The sequence below is a fragment of the Fistularia commersonii genome, chromosome 17 (genome assembly GCF_037954325.1).
Source record: "Fistularia commersonii isolate RoL2024-O1a breed Wild chromosome 17, RoL_Fcom_v1.0, whole genome shotgun sequence".
NCBI classification, from domain to species: domain Eukaryota; kingdom Metazoa; phylum Chordata; class Actinopteri; order Syngnathiformes; family Fistulariidae; genus Fistularia; species Fistularia commersonii.
Genome location: NC_141300.1, coordinates 11,143,482 through 11,158,572, shown reverse-complemented (window position 1 = coordinate 11,158,572; position 15,091 = coordinate 11,143,482). Strand labels below are relative to the sequence as shown.

Here is a 15,091-nt window from a genome sequence, read left to right as displayed (position 1 = left end):
AAATCAATGTAGACATGAGGGTGGGGCAGCACACTGGGAGCATTGGTTAACACTTCTGCCTCACAGTAAGAAGGTTCAATTCTGACCTTTTGACCAAGACATTTTCTGTGTGACTTTGCATGTTTTTTCTCATGTCCCCCAGTTTCTTCCCTTATTCCAAAAACAGGCAGAAGTTTAACTGAATTGCCCAGAAATGTGTGAAATGGTGTGCCTCTGGTGGACTGGTGAGCAGTCCAGGTTGAGCCCCATTTCTTCACTCTTGACCTTGTGTGCAGGACAATGAAGGAGCTGCAGGAAGGAGACAAACCAAGCAACGCTGATTTGACCTCAAAAGACCAGAGGTTTTTGTCCCACCTGGATCCCAGGCAAGGTAAATTAAACGCTATATTAAAAAATTGCACTGCTGACTTCAACTTTCAGTATACTGATTTCAAAACGAATTATTGGACGAAAATTTACTGACAAGTACTAAAAAAAAAAAAAAAATTTCAAGCAATGACCCATGTCAGGATGTAGACATTTAAGTTTTGTACATCAATTTTTATATTCAAAAGAATATAATCAGATGATAATGCGTAGCTTTGTGTTGATTTACTGCCTAGAATAGTATTTGTTTGTTAGCGTCGTTCTCAAAACTTGCCTGCTCATACTAGCATTAGCACAAATGGAGCTGGGTGTAATGAACTCGCTTCTGAACATGACAGTGAAAGAAGACTAAACATTCAAAGCTGTTTCGCATTTAACCTAGAAAAGTTTGATTGAAGCGTCTCTCACGCACACACACACACACACACACGAAGTGTGTTGAGAATATCTCTCTCAAGAGTCTGTTTCTCCACGGCTGAGTTTTTGACACTTGATTTCTGCAGCGAAGCCGCCATCGGAGTGGATCGGCGTGACAGAGCGTCAAGTCGAGCCGTCGTCCAGCTTTCACAAACCCAAGGCGTCCTGTCATACTTTGCTTCGTTTGCTGTGAGTCTCCGGCAGGTGAGCAGCACGTTTGTTGCGATGATGCGGGAAGGTGGGCATCAGATCGGGTTCGCAGGCTGCATTGGGGGGAAAAAGAAAAAAAAAAAAAAATCACTTCTTGGTCAAGCGAAGATAGACGAAAAGATAGACATCCTTCCTGTGCTGCGTCACAAAGCCTCAAGCAAATGATTGTCAGTCTACAGTCATCATTGGTGTAACTCGGTCAAAAGTCAAGAAATGTCTCCGAACTCTACATGAGAATACCCAAAACTGCAAGGCAAATAAATTAGAAACTGTAATAATGATTACCTGAAAAATATTCATGCAGAATTGTGCAAAAAATTAGCCCAAATTTGTGAACAGAGATGGCCTGTGTATTGGTCTAGAAGTGACACGACAATGGTTAAAAAGAAGAAATTCATTTGAAAATAAAAAAAAATAAAATAAATAAACTGTTGCTTCTATACATATAAGCATGAAAATACCAAAGAAAAAAATGTCCAGAAACTATACAAAAAGTTTCCAGGAGCCCATATAAGATAAGGAAGCTCAGTGGAAAGTAGTTTTGTCTTTGAAAATAACATTTACACTCAATTTGACATGATGTAATAATAAAAGAATATGTCACATTGTGAAGGTTAGCATCTGGAGGTGGTGAAATGCTTTGAGGACATTTTGACAAGCGTAGGCCAACACTTACTACGGACTTCCACTTTGCGTGCTAAGCTAACCAGCTAAAGAAAGGGCTCTCGTGCAGCACGGAGGCTATGTCTACCTTCTGTAACAGGAGCGATCGTGGCACCCAGGCTGCGCTCCACAAAAACGTTGGCACCCATCACAAAATACAGCTAATACTTTGAGCAGTCCCAATACTCACGCAGGGGTTTCTCTTTAAAGTAGGAACTCTCCAGACAGTCTTTGGCCGAGGCCCTTGGAGGAGGAAATAAATGTACACAACATTTGAGGAGGGAATGAAAACAGGGTAAGAATAAATGTATCACTTTAAAATTTAAACATCTTATTCCGTGGATGTTCGCCTCTGGACGTTTGGAAAACTTGGTTTTGATTTGTTAACAACATTTAAAAACAGGCCGATATCAATATCGGCTGTTGTCGGTATGGAAAACAAACGGGGTCGCGTCAGATGTCCTGATATGTCACAAACATCCTACGTTTGTAGTGGGCGAGAGTGGACGTGGAGGTATGTTTGTGCTTGCGTACCGGCGCTGTGGGTTGTACATGAAGAGCAAGTTGAGCAGTCTATGTCCAGCATCCGACAGCCAGGTGAACTTGTTCTTCAGGTTGTTGTAGGGCTGCTTCCTCAGGCTGTACTGACCGATGAGCGGCAGCTGAGTGAAACCCTGGACCGCAATCAGATGTTGGAAAGCCACTTCAGTCAGACACCTTCGGCGCCAGCCGTTTCGGCCGATCCCTTGCGGCTCTTCTCACCGGCCAGATGTTTTCGTTGGGTGTCCCCAACAGCTGAACAATCAGATCCACCTGCTGGATCTCGGAGCTCCCGGGCAGCAGAGGTTTGTGGGCCAGCAGCTCGGCGAGGATGCAACCGACGGCCCTGTTACCAGACGCGGGGTCAGAACACAACCTGGAGAATTAGGGACTCCGCATCCTGTATGCTTTCATCGTGCATCTGAAACTCACCACATATCTAGGGCTGTGGTTTGAGTCTTGGACCCTAGGAGGAGCTCCGGAGCTCTATACCTGGAAACACACAAATGAGGTATGTGTGTGTGGGTGATAGAGACCTGGCAAGTGGAAGCTAACGGCGCTAATGAGGGCAGATTACCCAGAGGATTAATGTGATGAGTTTCCACTGAGGTCGACAACTAAGTAACACAAGGGTTAGCTCAGAGGACACACACATACACACTTACCACAGTGTGACTACTCTGGGGGTCATGGGCTGCTGGGGGATGCCGTACATTCGGGCTAGTCCAAAATCCGCTGCACACCAGAGGGGACACACACATGCACACACAGATACAGACATCAATGAACTGCTAACAGTTAATGTTTATTTATCAGCCTGTCAAAATGCTCCCTGATGTAAACTATAAAAGAGTGAATTTGTCTGTAAATTATACACAAAACATCAAAAAGCTGCACATTAGCTCCAGTGAGGTTTCTATAAACTGACATGTTGGTTTCCCCAAAAAAAAAAATGTTGCCATTTTTCAAGCGAATGATGGAGTCTGCATCAAGTGTGTATCGACTGACCGATCTTAACGCAGCCTTTGTCTGTCATCAGCAGGTTGGACACCTTCAGGTCTCTGATGAAATACAGACAAAATATTCATTTGAAGGCCGTCAGTACAGAACTGATCAACCTCTTTCACAACAGTCAGGTGATGAGAGGAACAATTCCAACACGATTCTTGCTCGCTTAGCGGTTTTATTTCCAGGATAATGAGAAGCGGAAGTCCTCACCTGTGTACGATGAAGTTGTGATGGAGAAACTCCAAACCCCGGAGTAACTGAAGCACAATACACTTCACCTGTACATCCACAGGAGGGAAACAATCAGTGAACACCAGGGCCAAGCAGCCACGATACAATTACAAAACTTCTTCATGTTAATCTCATGATACATTCAAATGTTTTTGTGGATTTTTTCAGGACTATCTTGAACCGTACCGCCACTCGAATCGGCCCATGGTACACATCCGGCCCGCAAAAATATTTTCTTTGAATATTTTAATATGTAAGTATTTTCAGTCCATATTGAAATTATTTTTTCCTTTTGATTAATTTTGCATGGATGATTACATACAAAATAATGTTGGTGCATTTATTTGATTTTAAAGTTGAAAAAACATGTCAAAAAATGGTTATATTTAAATTGCAATTTTCATTTTGTTCAATTTACATGATACCAAGTTGGCCCATGCATAAAAATTAAATAAGAAATGTGTCCCGCCAGCCAAAATGATTGCCCACCCCTTGCTAAGCTTGTTCTTTTAAAATATTAGCAAACTTTCTGGCAGGTCATATCATTTCTAGGTGAGATTTAACTAATTTTTCGGCTGATTTTTTTTTTTAAGTGACTTCTTGCTGATATTTATGTTGTCTCGCAGTGTGAACGAAAATTCGCACTCCTTTCGATGTCATTTCCAAGGGATTTTTTTCGGTCATTTGTGAATCTTCTAATCTGTCTCTTGTTGCGTGATGCAGACACGTGACCGTCTTACCTGAGCCTCAGAGAATGGCGTCTGCATGTTTTCCAGCAAGCTGGCCAGGTCCTGCTCACAGTAACTCATCACCAGGAACAGACTGAACGGCAGGCGTGAAGGTGACGAGGGTTTGGATGGAGGAAAGGTGTGTAAGAGAGGCATCAGTTAACTCTTGTGGCAATTTGACATCACACACACACACACACACACACGTTATGGCTGAAAATAAAAATCTGATTAATATTAAGATATCGCATTGGACTTAAAAACCGAAACCAGGTATAGCCTTGACTTTGACACTTTATAGTTTTATTTGTATTTCTTATTCTCCCCCCCTTTTTTTTACTGTTTATACAATTTCCTACTATTATTTATTATTGTTATGTTTTACTTGAAACTCTGGCACAACAATTTCCTTCAGGATAAATAAAGTTGTTCTTATTCTTAATGTCGTGCTGTGTTGATGTTCGCATTTTGACTTTTGGAAGACGATGGATTTTAGTCGGTTAAATGAACAAACAACCCAATATCTTTGGTGAGTATCTAAATCAAAAGGTTGACATTAGACATCACGATTATCTACATTTAACGAACCGCAACATCTAAACAATGGGGGTTTAGATGTAAAAACTCATCAGATGTTTGACCATTAAATTAATAACATTTACTGATTGTTAGTTTATGTTTGTCACCTCTCCAGCTGGCTGCCCACCACAACCTCCTTCAGCTCCACGATGTTGGGGTGTCTGAGTCTCAGCAGCAGGGTGATCTCTCTCAGGCTGCTGATGGGGATCCCTGGAGGAAACACAGGTGAGCCCACAACGGTGAGGAACCGTGCACGTAAAAATGTAGAGCCTCATAGGATTACACAAGGAGGTCAAACACTTGGACGGATACAAATATGTAATAAATGCCGAGTGATATCGGCGCGATAAACAAATTAAAAGAGCGCTTACGGCGATATTACCATCTTTCTCTTTGTCCATCCGGACCTTCTTCAAGGCCACGATCTCATCGGACTTGGTGTCTCGTGCTCGATCTGTAGTAAAAACAGGAGACGGTTTAGGGTCTGAGCGGTGACATCCCGACCCCCTCTTGTCTCTGCGACTTACACACGATCCCATAGGTTCCCTCTCCAATTCGGTTGAGCTTCTCAAACTCTCGGACGCTCCGGCAGCTTCCAAACTGCAAAAGGTAAACAAAAAAAAAACAGGATTAACACACATTCGCTGTCTGATGGTTTGTACATTAACGGCTGGGCCGGCCATCTTTTCCTCTCGTTCAATCTAGTTTTGTTTGTCTGTTTGTTTATTTTATTCGGGTTTGATTTTGTTTCAACGAATTAATGTAAAAAAAGGAAGTATCCACCTCGAAAGGTCAGTTGTGATTACTTTTCTAGTGAGTTAACGGACGACACGGCGAAGGTTCACCAGGAATCCCTGGATGACGGAGGTCAGTTGGGTGCAAACGGAGGCTGACGTGTGTGTAAGCCCTTAATGTGATTTAGTTGCTGATATTCACAAGTTCACTGGACACAACGTTACAAGTGGAGTTAAACAGACAAGCAATAGAAAATCTCATTTACAGCCAGATATAACTTTTTTATTTCCATTACTTCCATGTATAGTTTCCTCTGTTTTGATACATCAGATTTAAAAGTGATGGCATTATAGCCAAATGAGTTATTTATGTGCTGCTTGCGTAGGCTGTTTTTTTTCCCTTTTAATTTTGAGAGTAGGCAAATAACAGATGGGAGTTTGTCACTTATATATGGATAAATAGTTAAATTTAACTAAAATGACATTGCAAGCTAGAGCTGTCCCCGACAACGGCGTTCCTGCTCTGCACTGCACTGCACATAGACACCGGTTAGCATTGCGACAGTATACGTACAATATATACAAATTTAAACACCGGGTTTAAGTGTTACATACATGCCATATTTGTGAATTTCCCGCTCTTGTTTCCAAGCAATGTTTACCAATAATTTACGATCGATCTATCGATCCATCGTCGCTAGCAAGCTGACGTGTGAAATAGCATTTTCCCAATACGGGGTTCATCTCTCCCTCTTACACGGTGACACTCCCGACTCACCCGGTCATTTTGAGGCACTGTGAATGTTTTGTTCTTGATGGACTTGAGTTTAATGGGCTCCGGTTCGTCCTCTCCCGGTGGGTCCATTCTCCGGTGTCAAAGGGAACCCTGGACCCAGAAAAACGGGAGTGCAACCGGAAGGGTTATATGGGGTTGTCGCCGCGGTGCGTCGCCATTGTGGCTCAACGAAGCCCGACGGTTGAAAGCGCGCCGCCATTGTGGCTCAACGGAGCTCAATGGTGGAAGGGGCACCGCCATTGTGGCTCAACGGAGCCCGACGGTGGAAGCGCCGTTCAATCGGTGAGGTAAACAGGAGCTTTCCCGGAGTTTAGGACGATCTACTCAAGTCTTCCCTTCTTCGACTGCAAAACGCCAATGCACAAAGCACTGGGACAAGATGTTACATCCAAAATGCATTGAGTGAATATTGATTTTCTGCTCTTTATTGCCCATGGCATGTCAAGAATACTCAAAAAACTGAGGCGTTTTGCAGGCTCACAGGACTGGGTGCGTCACAGCTTCCCCTTTCACCTGTCTTAGGCATGTTCCCAATCCTTTTCATTAATCTTAGCCGTTTCTCTGCACCAACTACGTCAAGCACTTCCCCTCCACCCACCTAGGGCCAAAACACACACACTTATACAGTCTGCCGGATCTATGGTGTGATGTCAAAGCAAAATCTACAAAAGTGATCTGATTACCTCTCCTTGTCAACATACTAAATATAAGGTGAGAATCATGTGCTCAATCTTGAAGAATTCTTTTAAAACCATCTCCCGGTGGAAGCAGCTGAAGGGCCCCTCTCACCTTCCTCGGCCTGACATGTTTGGTTACTGTTTCTTCATAAACCTCTTCCCCACCACGATGGGAGAGGATCCGGGCCTCCGCTCTTTGACGGCGTCTGCGATGGTCATGGAGGACTGAGAGGCGTGGATGTCGTCACGTGACGGTGCGGTGACCAGGATGACCGGGCCTCGGGGACAACAGTCAGTGGGGTCTGAATCGTCATTCTGGGACTGGGGGGAGTTTGGCGTCTCAGTACCTGCAGGAATACAAACCAGTAGCTATATAAGTGGTAATTATACTACTGTATACTTTGCATAATTCGATCACAGTATTTTATTTTCTAACAGAATTTACATGGATCTTAATCTGCTAAAAATACACTTCTCCAGGGGTTGTTTTCTTCATATTTTGGCTGATTTGTAATTGTTTTTATTTCCCCAGCAAGAAATATTTGAAAATTTTCAATAAAGTGTAGCCAAAACTGTTCAGGTATTCTTAAAAAAAAAATAAGCACAAAAGTGGCTCAAATGTTCCTGCAGGCCAGCACTGAAAGATTAGCAAGAAATTCATAAAATTCAAGGATTCGTTTTTTTGTTTTTTTTTCAGGGATACAAGACTTTTATTGTCATTACACAAAGTGCAACAAAACTTAGAGATGGCAGTTCTCAGGTTCAGTGTAATTAAAAACAAACACAAAGCAACCCAGGACACAACACAACAATAGCAGCATCTCGGGGTTAGAAATATAAGACAAAAATATCAAATAACATCCAGAAGAATAAATAGATAAATATGTAGAAAGAAAAAAGTAAAGAAGTGAAAAAGTAGTTGAAAAAAGGGTTTATTCCACAGTACTGCATTTCCAAAATGGATTTTTCAGCATTTATTGATTCATGTCTTGGGAATCATTTAATAGATGCATGAACTGGGTCGCAAAAAAACATGAAATAATAACAAAATGATTACCACTAGCAATACAGAAATCCTTACAGAGGTCAAACAGGTATAGGAAACACTGGAGTATCCAAGAACTGACCTGTCAGGTGACATACACTTGATGACTCACGGACTCCCGCTGTGTGTATGTGTGTGTGTATGTATGTATGTGTGTGTGTGTGTGTGTGTGTGTGTGTGTGTGTGTGTGTGTACACACGATCAAGTATTTCTGCTATGTAATATAGGAGCACCTTTTAAATTGGATTGTGCTAATTTCCTAAGCGTGTTAGAGCTTCATATTCCATCTGATGGAGCTGGGATTATCATCGGTGACTTTCAAGCGTTTTATCAAAAACATTTTGTTCTAAAAGATTCAGGACCTTCCATTCTGAATAACCATGGCTTCACAAAGTGCGTGCTGGTCAGAAACAATTATAAATTGAGCAGAAGAAAACAAACATTTTAGCTCAGATTTTTTCTGAAAGAAATAAAAATTAAAAAGACTTATAAAATGAGGGGGGGGGGTTCTGGTGAAAATCCTGACCCACTGTTTCATTTTCAAAACAATGCAAGAAAAAAAAAAACATGCTAAATAATGGCTAAAATCCTGTAAAAGCCATACGTCAAGATGATTTGATCAGCAAGGAACGACCCGAATGTATGCCTACGGTTAAGGAGACGGTGAATAATTCTCTCAACTTGCAAAGTACCTGCAGGATGTCACCCACAAATAAATCCCCTGAAGTTTTTGCACCTCAGTTGAATCTCCAGAAAACCTTATTATACCAGATTAATTGATCCACATTCCTGTCCTCGGGATTTCTGCTCGGTTCTCACCTGATTCTTCCCTCTGACTTGCTCCAGAACCCATTAGCCCTCAGTCCACTGGCGAGACTCCCTTCATGCCCACAGTCATGGCCTTTGAGTTCCCGTCAATTGATGCAGGCGCACATTTGCAGTTTGCACCTACCGCCGTGTGCGTGTCTGTGGTTTTAATCGGTCACCCTTCTCTGTCTGTCCATCTCCGTCATTTGCTGTGTCTGGCAGACTGACACTAATCCCCTCTGCTTCATGGCAGTAGTAAGAGATACAGGATTTAAAGGCCGATCTGGGATAAAGTGAAAACTCCTGCTTCAGCCTCCTGAGAACAGAACATCTGTTTGTTATTCTAGGTAATCATATCATCTCTACCCAAACAAGAATGAATGTTTTATTTTATTTTTAATGTGAAGGAATAAATATAAATTTGATTTTTTTATTTATTTTATTTTTTTACTTTTATTGCCAGTTTTCTGATAATTATAGACAGGACTACGCGTGAAATTGTATTTTTGTGTATGGATGAATGACAAAATTACAGAAAAGTGGCCGATAATGAACGATAGGGGGCAATGTTGCGCGAAAAAAAATGGGCGGAAAACACCGACGAAGAAGAATGGGCAATGACGTCATCGCAGGACCAGGAAATGCAGTGTCAAATGTACGGTTTGATCAAAACAAATCGGAGCCAGTTCCATATTTCCTAAGGTGACAGTTACATTCATCTCGGTTTGAAGATCGTCATCAAAGCTTTGACATGGAAGGTAAGCGGCCGTGTCATAAACTTTATTTTGATCTACAGCCGATCTGTTTCGGTTAGCAAAACATTAGCTTGTTAGCAGGTGGAGGCTAGCAGGGCTAACACTTCATTCCATGTTCGTTGGCTGTCGAACCTGTTTGGTGTTTAACTCACTTTCAAGAAATGTCTTCTGTTTTATTACTTGACTTTAAATGTTACCTTATTCCACAACCAGCTGTGTTTCATGTCATTATGGGGAAATTACCATAACCTCGACAATCTGTTGCTATTTTCCAGGAAAATATCCTATTCCTGCGTCTTTTCGTTCTTACTTTAAGCTAATCCTATGTGAAGTAATAGTAATATTTATTTAAACAGTTCCTACTTCAAGATGTATTGCCAATTCATGGTTCAATCAAGGAGCTAACTTTAAATAGGATTTCGTTTTTAGATCTTTTACGTTTTAGTATTTTAGTAATTGTATTGCATCTTTTAAGTATGTTTATGCCAAGTTTCCTTCCATTTAACATATGTAAGATTTACTTCACAGATTTATTGTTTTGGTAAGCACAGACCATACACTTTCAGTTGTTTTCAGCAATTTTCAGCTGTGAACAAAAATCTGCAATAACTGGCGCTCAGATCCCAACTAAATGACCTGGATGGCTGCAATTATCCAAAAAAATAGCAATATAAAAATCTACATTTTAGATTTATGTCATTTGTGCATGAAAGCATCCATCCTTCCAGAATGCAATCAATACAGAGGAGACACCTGGGCGTGATAGAAATTATATTATCCTAAATCATCTCTTTGTTTTTCAACAGACACACTTTTCCAGCTAAAGGTAGGTGTCCGGAGAGAAGCTTAAGCCAAGTAACATTTAGAATGGCATTAAAAATATGAATAAAGATTATTTTTTATTTTTTTTATTTTTTGTCAGTTCACTTCTAAGCAGCTAGAGAGATTGGCCAAGAAGGCAGAGAAGGAATCTGAGAAGGAGCAGGCCAAAGTGAAGAAGGTGAGCTAACCAAGCTGTTGTTTCTGTGGAAAAGAAAATAGAAAATGTGTACGACAAGTAATACATGATGAGAAACGTCTTAGAATACAGATTGCATGATATACATTTAGTCACAACTGACACGTTGATACATTTTATAGGTCTTTTTGCTGCTTTTGGTATATTTGTTTCTTTTTCCAAGTAGTTTAATGCCTATTCATGTTCTCAAAAACAAGCAATTTGTTTTTTGTCACACCTCGTGCAACGTAGAAGGACTACAATGACTTAATAGAATGGTAATAGCCAAATTCAACTCACAAAAACTGCAAATGGAGTTGAAGATATATATTTATATACACAGAGTGGTTTGGGGTTGCAATGAAGTAAATAATAAATTCTGAATAAACATGTGCGTGTTTATATGTACATTACAACAGGAGATTGAATCTCGTGTTTCGCTAATGTCTAGTTGGTCTTTATAGTAATTTCTTGCCCATTTGTAGGACAAGCCTTTTTTTGTTTTTAATGGAGTCCCTTAACGATTTCCCCCAAATGAATTCTCAATTGATTTTCTGGATCCTTTTCTGGTTGATTCGTTTTTTTTTTTGTTTTTTTTTTCACGTCAACCTGGGAAATTCCTTTTTGTGACTTGTGATTTTCAATTACTCAAACTTAGCATTGGCATTTATCTTAATAATCAAAACCTGTGTCAATAACAACAGATCACGACAGTGGGAGGATATTTGACAGCACGCCGTCATAGTGGTGTCATATTTCATCACCGTCTCCATACCTAGATGTGATAATCATGCCGTATAGTTGTCCCAAAATAAATCCTGTGTGTTATTGGATAGCGCATAATCTTCTGCATCTTTCTCATGACAAGGCGCTTGACCTTTGCAGCACACGCCAGCGGGGGGCGCTGCAGGCTTTGTGGTTGTTTTGTGACGGGGACGCACCCTTGTTAGAGACAAAAAAAAAAATCTTCTAGGGACGAACATGAGTTTGGGCTATGGGGAAGGAAAGGGGTGGATTTAAACAGCAATCTCCCCGATCCTGTCACAGGGGCCGGAGATATTTCCCCGCGGAGTCATGACTCTTCGCTCTATTATCCTGTCCAACGGCTCATGTGCTTTGTAAATGTGCCTGGAGGAGAGGAGCCGCTCGTTTCAGCCCTGAGGGACGGTGATTTATATGAGCCGCCCTTCACAACATCCATCATTGTCAGAATAGACCGAGAGCGCTCATGTGTGTTGTGATACTCGTTCGTCACAACAAATGGCACCCAACCCCCCCCCCAGAACGGCCGTTAAAACAAGTCGGTATCTTAGAGATGGATGGGAAAACCCTCACCTTCATTATCCTCCGAGGGGCCGCATTCGTTTATTTTGGGGGATTCAAAGAGTTTGCGTCCCGGAATAAACCTGCCCTTGTTCCCGACACCCAGGCTCTGCAGCAGAAAAATGTGGAGTGCGCCAGAGTTTATGCCGAGAATTCCATCCGGAAAAAGAATGAAGGTCTGAACTGGCTTCGCATGGCGTCCCGGGTCGACGCCGTGGCCTCCAAAGTCCAGACCGCCGTCACTATGAAGGCAGTGAGTGACCATCAGAAGTCTTCTAATGTTTTCTCATCGTTTCCTTGTAATTCTATACAAATGTGCTAGATTTCCTGCTGATCCCCCGAAATGGTTGTATCTTAAAGATGCCCGTCTGTTGTTTTGGTGACAGATGCCAAGTTTTTGTGGAATTTGCATTCCCTCAGGTGACCAAGAACATGGGTCAGGTGACCAAAGCCCTGGATAAAGCTTTGAGCTCCATGGACCTCCAGAAGGTGTCGGCCGTAATGGACAAATTTGAGAGCCAAGTGCAGAACCTGGACGTTCACACCTCTGTGAGTAAACCGCACGTGCGTTTGGGGTGTCGTAGCGGAGACGTTGGACGTCTTGCTCTTCTTCCCCCCAGGTGATGGAGGACTCCATGAGCTCGGCCATGACCCTCACCACGCCCCAGGAGCAGGTGGATGATCTGATCCACCAGATAGCGGAGGAGAGCGGCTTGGAGGTGATGGACCAGCTCAACCAGCTGCCGGCCGGAGCCACCTCGGTGGGCGCGGAGAGCTCCCGAAGCCAGGACAAGGAGGACCAGCTGTCCAGGAGGTGAGTTCCTCTCGGACAAACAATTCCATACAAGGTCCACGTTGTTATCGGGTCATTTATTGCGCATTGCCGAAGCGCGTACCTCAAGATCTATGATCCCAGAGACACCTTGTACGTGTGTGTGAGGCAGTGATTTCCATGTAATCATCTCAGACCAGCATGCAGGTCTTTTTCTGTGAACAGTGTTTTTTTTTTTTTTTTTCTCAGACAGACAACAGCTTTCTCATGCACACACATTTCCGTTATTAGGCAGCTGTGGAAAAAACCTCCGTCTGCTGCTGCACCTTCTCCACGACAGGTGGAGGTGGTGCAACAGTGCAGAGAAATTGAGTTTCCTGATTGTATTATTAGCACGTATGGACCGTATAGTGTCACACCTCGCAGAAGTAAAAGAGAAAAATAGACGAAAATATATCTTAAGAGAAATCGCACGGAATTATCTCTGAGAGAGAATCGTCCACTCCCCCCCCCCCCCCCCCCCTTTCGTTCCAGGTTGGCCGCCCTGCGGAACTGAGAGCTCGATGGCGGGGAGGACGAGGACGACGGGAGCTGTTTGTATCGAGCTGTTCCTACAGGGGAGACTTAATGAGCCTATTGATTACCAGACCCCTGCTCTATAAATACACACACGCACACACCTAGAAATATCCCTCGATAAGTCCATGAATCTGTATTTCACCTTCCTATCCCGGTCAATACCTCCTCCCCGGTGTGTATCGTTTTCCCGGCGCTCCGTTTTCTTCCCCTTTTCTCCCCAGTTTCCATCTCGGGTCAAACACTCCTCAGATGTTTGCTTCGGCCAAAAAAAAAAAAAAAAAAGTCTAACAGAGTGTACAAAATAGATTTTTACTATCAGTTATAGTGATGAGGAGGAGGAGAAAGGCGGCTGTGCGCGGGGTCGGTTTTAACTTTCTGTGCTGTCTTTCTTTTACTGTTGAAAACTGACTCGGGTAGAGTCCGACCGAACTGGAAAAAAACACGGATGTACCATCTTTCTCACGCAATGCTGCGCGTTCCCACGCTGGTTTGGGAACGTGTGGCGAAGGCTGCGGGGAACGTTCAAGATTGTCATGTCAGAAATGTTGCAGAAATGTTTTGAGGTTCATTCAGAAGAGCTGCCAAATCCACAAGTTGTTATCCGTCGCCCCGCTGTACAAATCCGGCGGCCGTTTTTTATCCGACGTGGGGGGCTGGGGAGTCAGCGTCGTGTTTCCTCAAGCTAAAAGTACACACACACACACACACACACACACACACACATACACACACACGCACGCTGACTCGGACTCTCCTCTGCGCGGCGGCTGTAAACAACAACGGACAATCCTCTGAGCTTTTTGTTATGGTGTATCAATGTGCTTTCTTTTTTATTTTCTTGATTGTTGTTCATTAATTCACACTTGTTGCTTTAAACGCCTTACTCGGGATGCAGGTGCTTTCTTGCTGGCCCCCCCCCACACGTCCCCCCTCCCCTCGGTGCCTGGAGGACTAGTTTATCAGTGGACTCATCTTATCGGCCGCGCCAGAGCGAGGGTTAGTTTGTTAGGTTTCGACGCAGATGTCGCCACTCTGTCGCCTTTTCCGTCAGGTTTCCTCCGCGCTGAAGGTCCGGCCCCGGCGACACCGCTTCGGGGTTTGTCGCGGCCCGCATGAAAGCTTCGCGTGGCTTCGTGTTTTTACAGATTTCTTCTTTTCAAATGATTTCTCCATTGACATGGCATTGACGCTATGAGCCGTGAGGTTCTAGATTGAAAGGGAAACAATCCAAATTCACTGGAGAGGATCTCCACTCTCACGTTTCTTATACAGTGGAACGCGTCAGGTTGCAAAATTAACCCAAAAGTGCAGAGGAAAATGTTTTTATTCGAACGAAGGGCTGCTCTCTCGGATGAATTCTTTATGAATCCATGCAGAGATGCGCCGCCGGTCATCTCCGGTTGGGCCAAAGGCGGCAGAGATGGAATCGGGCAGCGTTTGTGTATGTTTTGAAAAGACTCTGTGACAGGAGTCTGCCGCTCCGCCGGCCTCGGCTGAGAACCTTCTTGCGTGGAGGGAGCGGCGGCAGAGAGGCCTCTGAATGTATCCACCATCTGTTTTCGGGAAGAAGATCCAGCTCTTGGTTTCATTGGACCTCTGGTCTCTCGTCTTTGCGCTGAAGGACGGAGACTTTTGACGGTTCCTGGTGTTTCCTGTCCAACTGGAAGCGGGGAGATGTTTATTTATACGCAGCAAAACCCTGCAGCACTTTTGTTTTGTATCTTGTTCAAATAAAGCCTTTCCTTCTGACAGAATTGTCGAACCCTCAGGGGTCTGTTTGTTGGTTGAGGGTTAATCTCCAATTCATCTTGAGCCTTGTGATTGTCAAGGGCTGGGCTGTATGGAGGAAAAACTATTCATAAGC

The 15,091-nt window shown here is 43.2% G+C and overlaps 2 protein-coding genes across 3 annotated transcripts; one reads left to right on the top strand and one right to left on the bottom strand.

Annotated features, from left to right (window-relative positions):
* Nucleotides 1-507: 507 nt before the first annotated feature.
* On the bottom strand, nt 508-7,200 carry cdk10 (cyclin dependent kinase 10). Of its 2 annotated transcripts, none has more exons than XM_086162930.1 (13): nt 7,062-7,200; nt 5,270-5,342; nt 5,125-5,196; nt 4,850-4,952; nt 4,176-4,257; nt 3,415-3,482; nt 3,205-3,257; nt 2,862-2,931; nt 2,629-2,688; nt 2,419-2,542; nt 2,191-2,330; nt 1,847-1,899; nt 508-1,046 (listed from the first exon to the last, which is right to left on the bottom strand). In XM_086162930.1, the coding sequence occupies exons 3-13, from the start codon at nt 5,141-5,143 to the stop codon at nt 952-954; spliced, it is 867 nt and encodes a 288-aa protein (XP_086019056.1). In that variant the 5' UTR covers nt 5,144-5,196; nt 5,270-5,342; nt 7,062-7,200; the 3' UTR covers nt 508-951. The 2 variants fall into 2 exon arrangements, with proteins under 2 accessions (XP_086019056.1, XP_086019055.1); XM_086162929.1 differs by lacking the exon at nt 7,062-7,200 and adding an exon at nt 6,255-6,455.
* A 2,223-nt stretch (nt 7,201-9,423) lies between these two features.
* On the top strand, nt 9,424-14,981 carry chmp1a (charged multivesicular body protein 1A). Its single transcript, XM_086162926.1, has 7 exons — nt 9,424-9,559; nt 10,363-10,382; nt 10,479-10,556; nt 11,983-12,129; nt 12,297-12,425; nt 12,497-12,690; nt 13,183-14,981. The coding sequence occupies exons 1-7, from the start codon at nt 9,553-9,555 to the stop codon at nt 13,202-13,204; spliced, it is 597 nt and encodes a 198-aa protein (XP_086019052.1). The 5' UTR covers nt 9,424-9,552; the 3' UTR covers nt 13,205-14,981.
* Nucleotides 14,982-15,091: the final 110 nt, after the last annotated feature.

Excerpts from the sequence above, each read along its gene's own strand:
- cdk10 (XM_086162929.1), bottom strand. The coding sequence starts at position 6,341 with ATGGACCCACCGGGAGAGGACGAACCGGAGCCCATTAAACTCAAGTCC. Across the intron at positions 3,258-3,414 it reads CACAACTTCATCGTACACAG|AGACCTGAAGGTGTCCAACC; the intron begins GTGAGGACTTCC and ends GTATTTCATCAG. Across the intron at positions 2,543-2,628 it reads ACCACAGCCCTAGATATGTG|GGCCGTCGGTTGCATCCTCG; the intron begins GTGAGTTTCAGA and ends GTCTGGTAACAG.
- chmp1a (XM_086162926.1), top strand. Across the intron at positions 10,383-10,478 it reads ACACACTTTTCCAGCTAAAG|TTCACTTCTAAGCAGCTAGA; the intron begins GTAGGTGTCCGG and ends ATTTTTTGTCAG. Across the intron at positions 12,130-12,296 it reads CCGCCGTCACTATGAAGGCA|GTGACCAAGAACATGGGTCA; the intron begins GTGAGTGACCAT and ends GCATTCCCTCAG.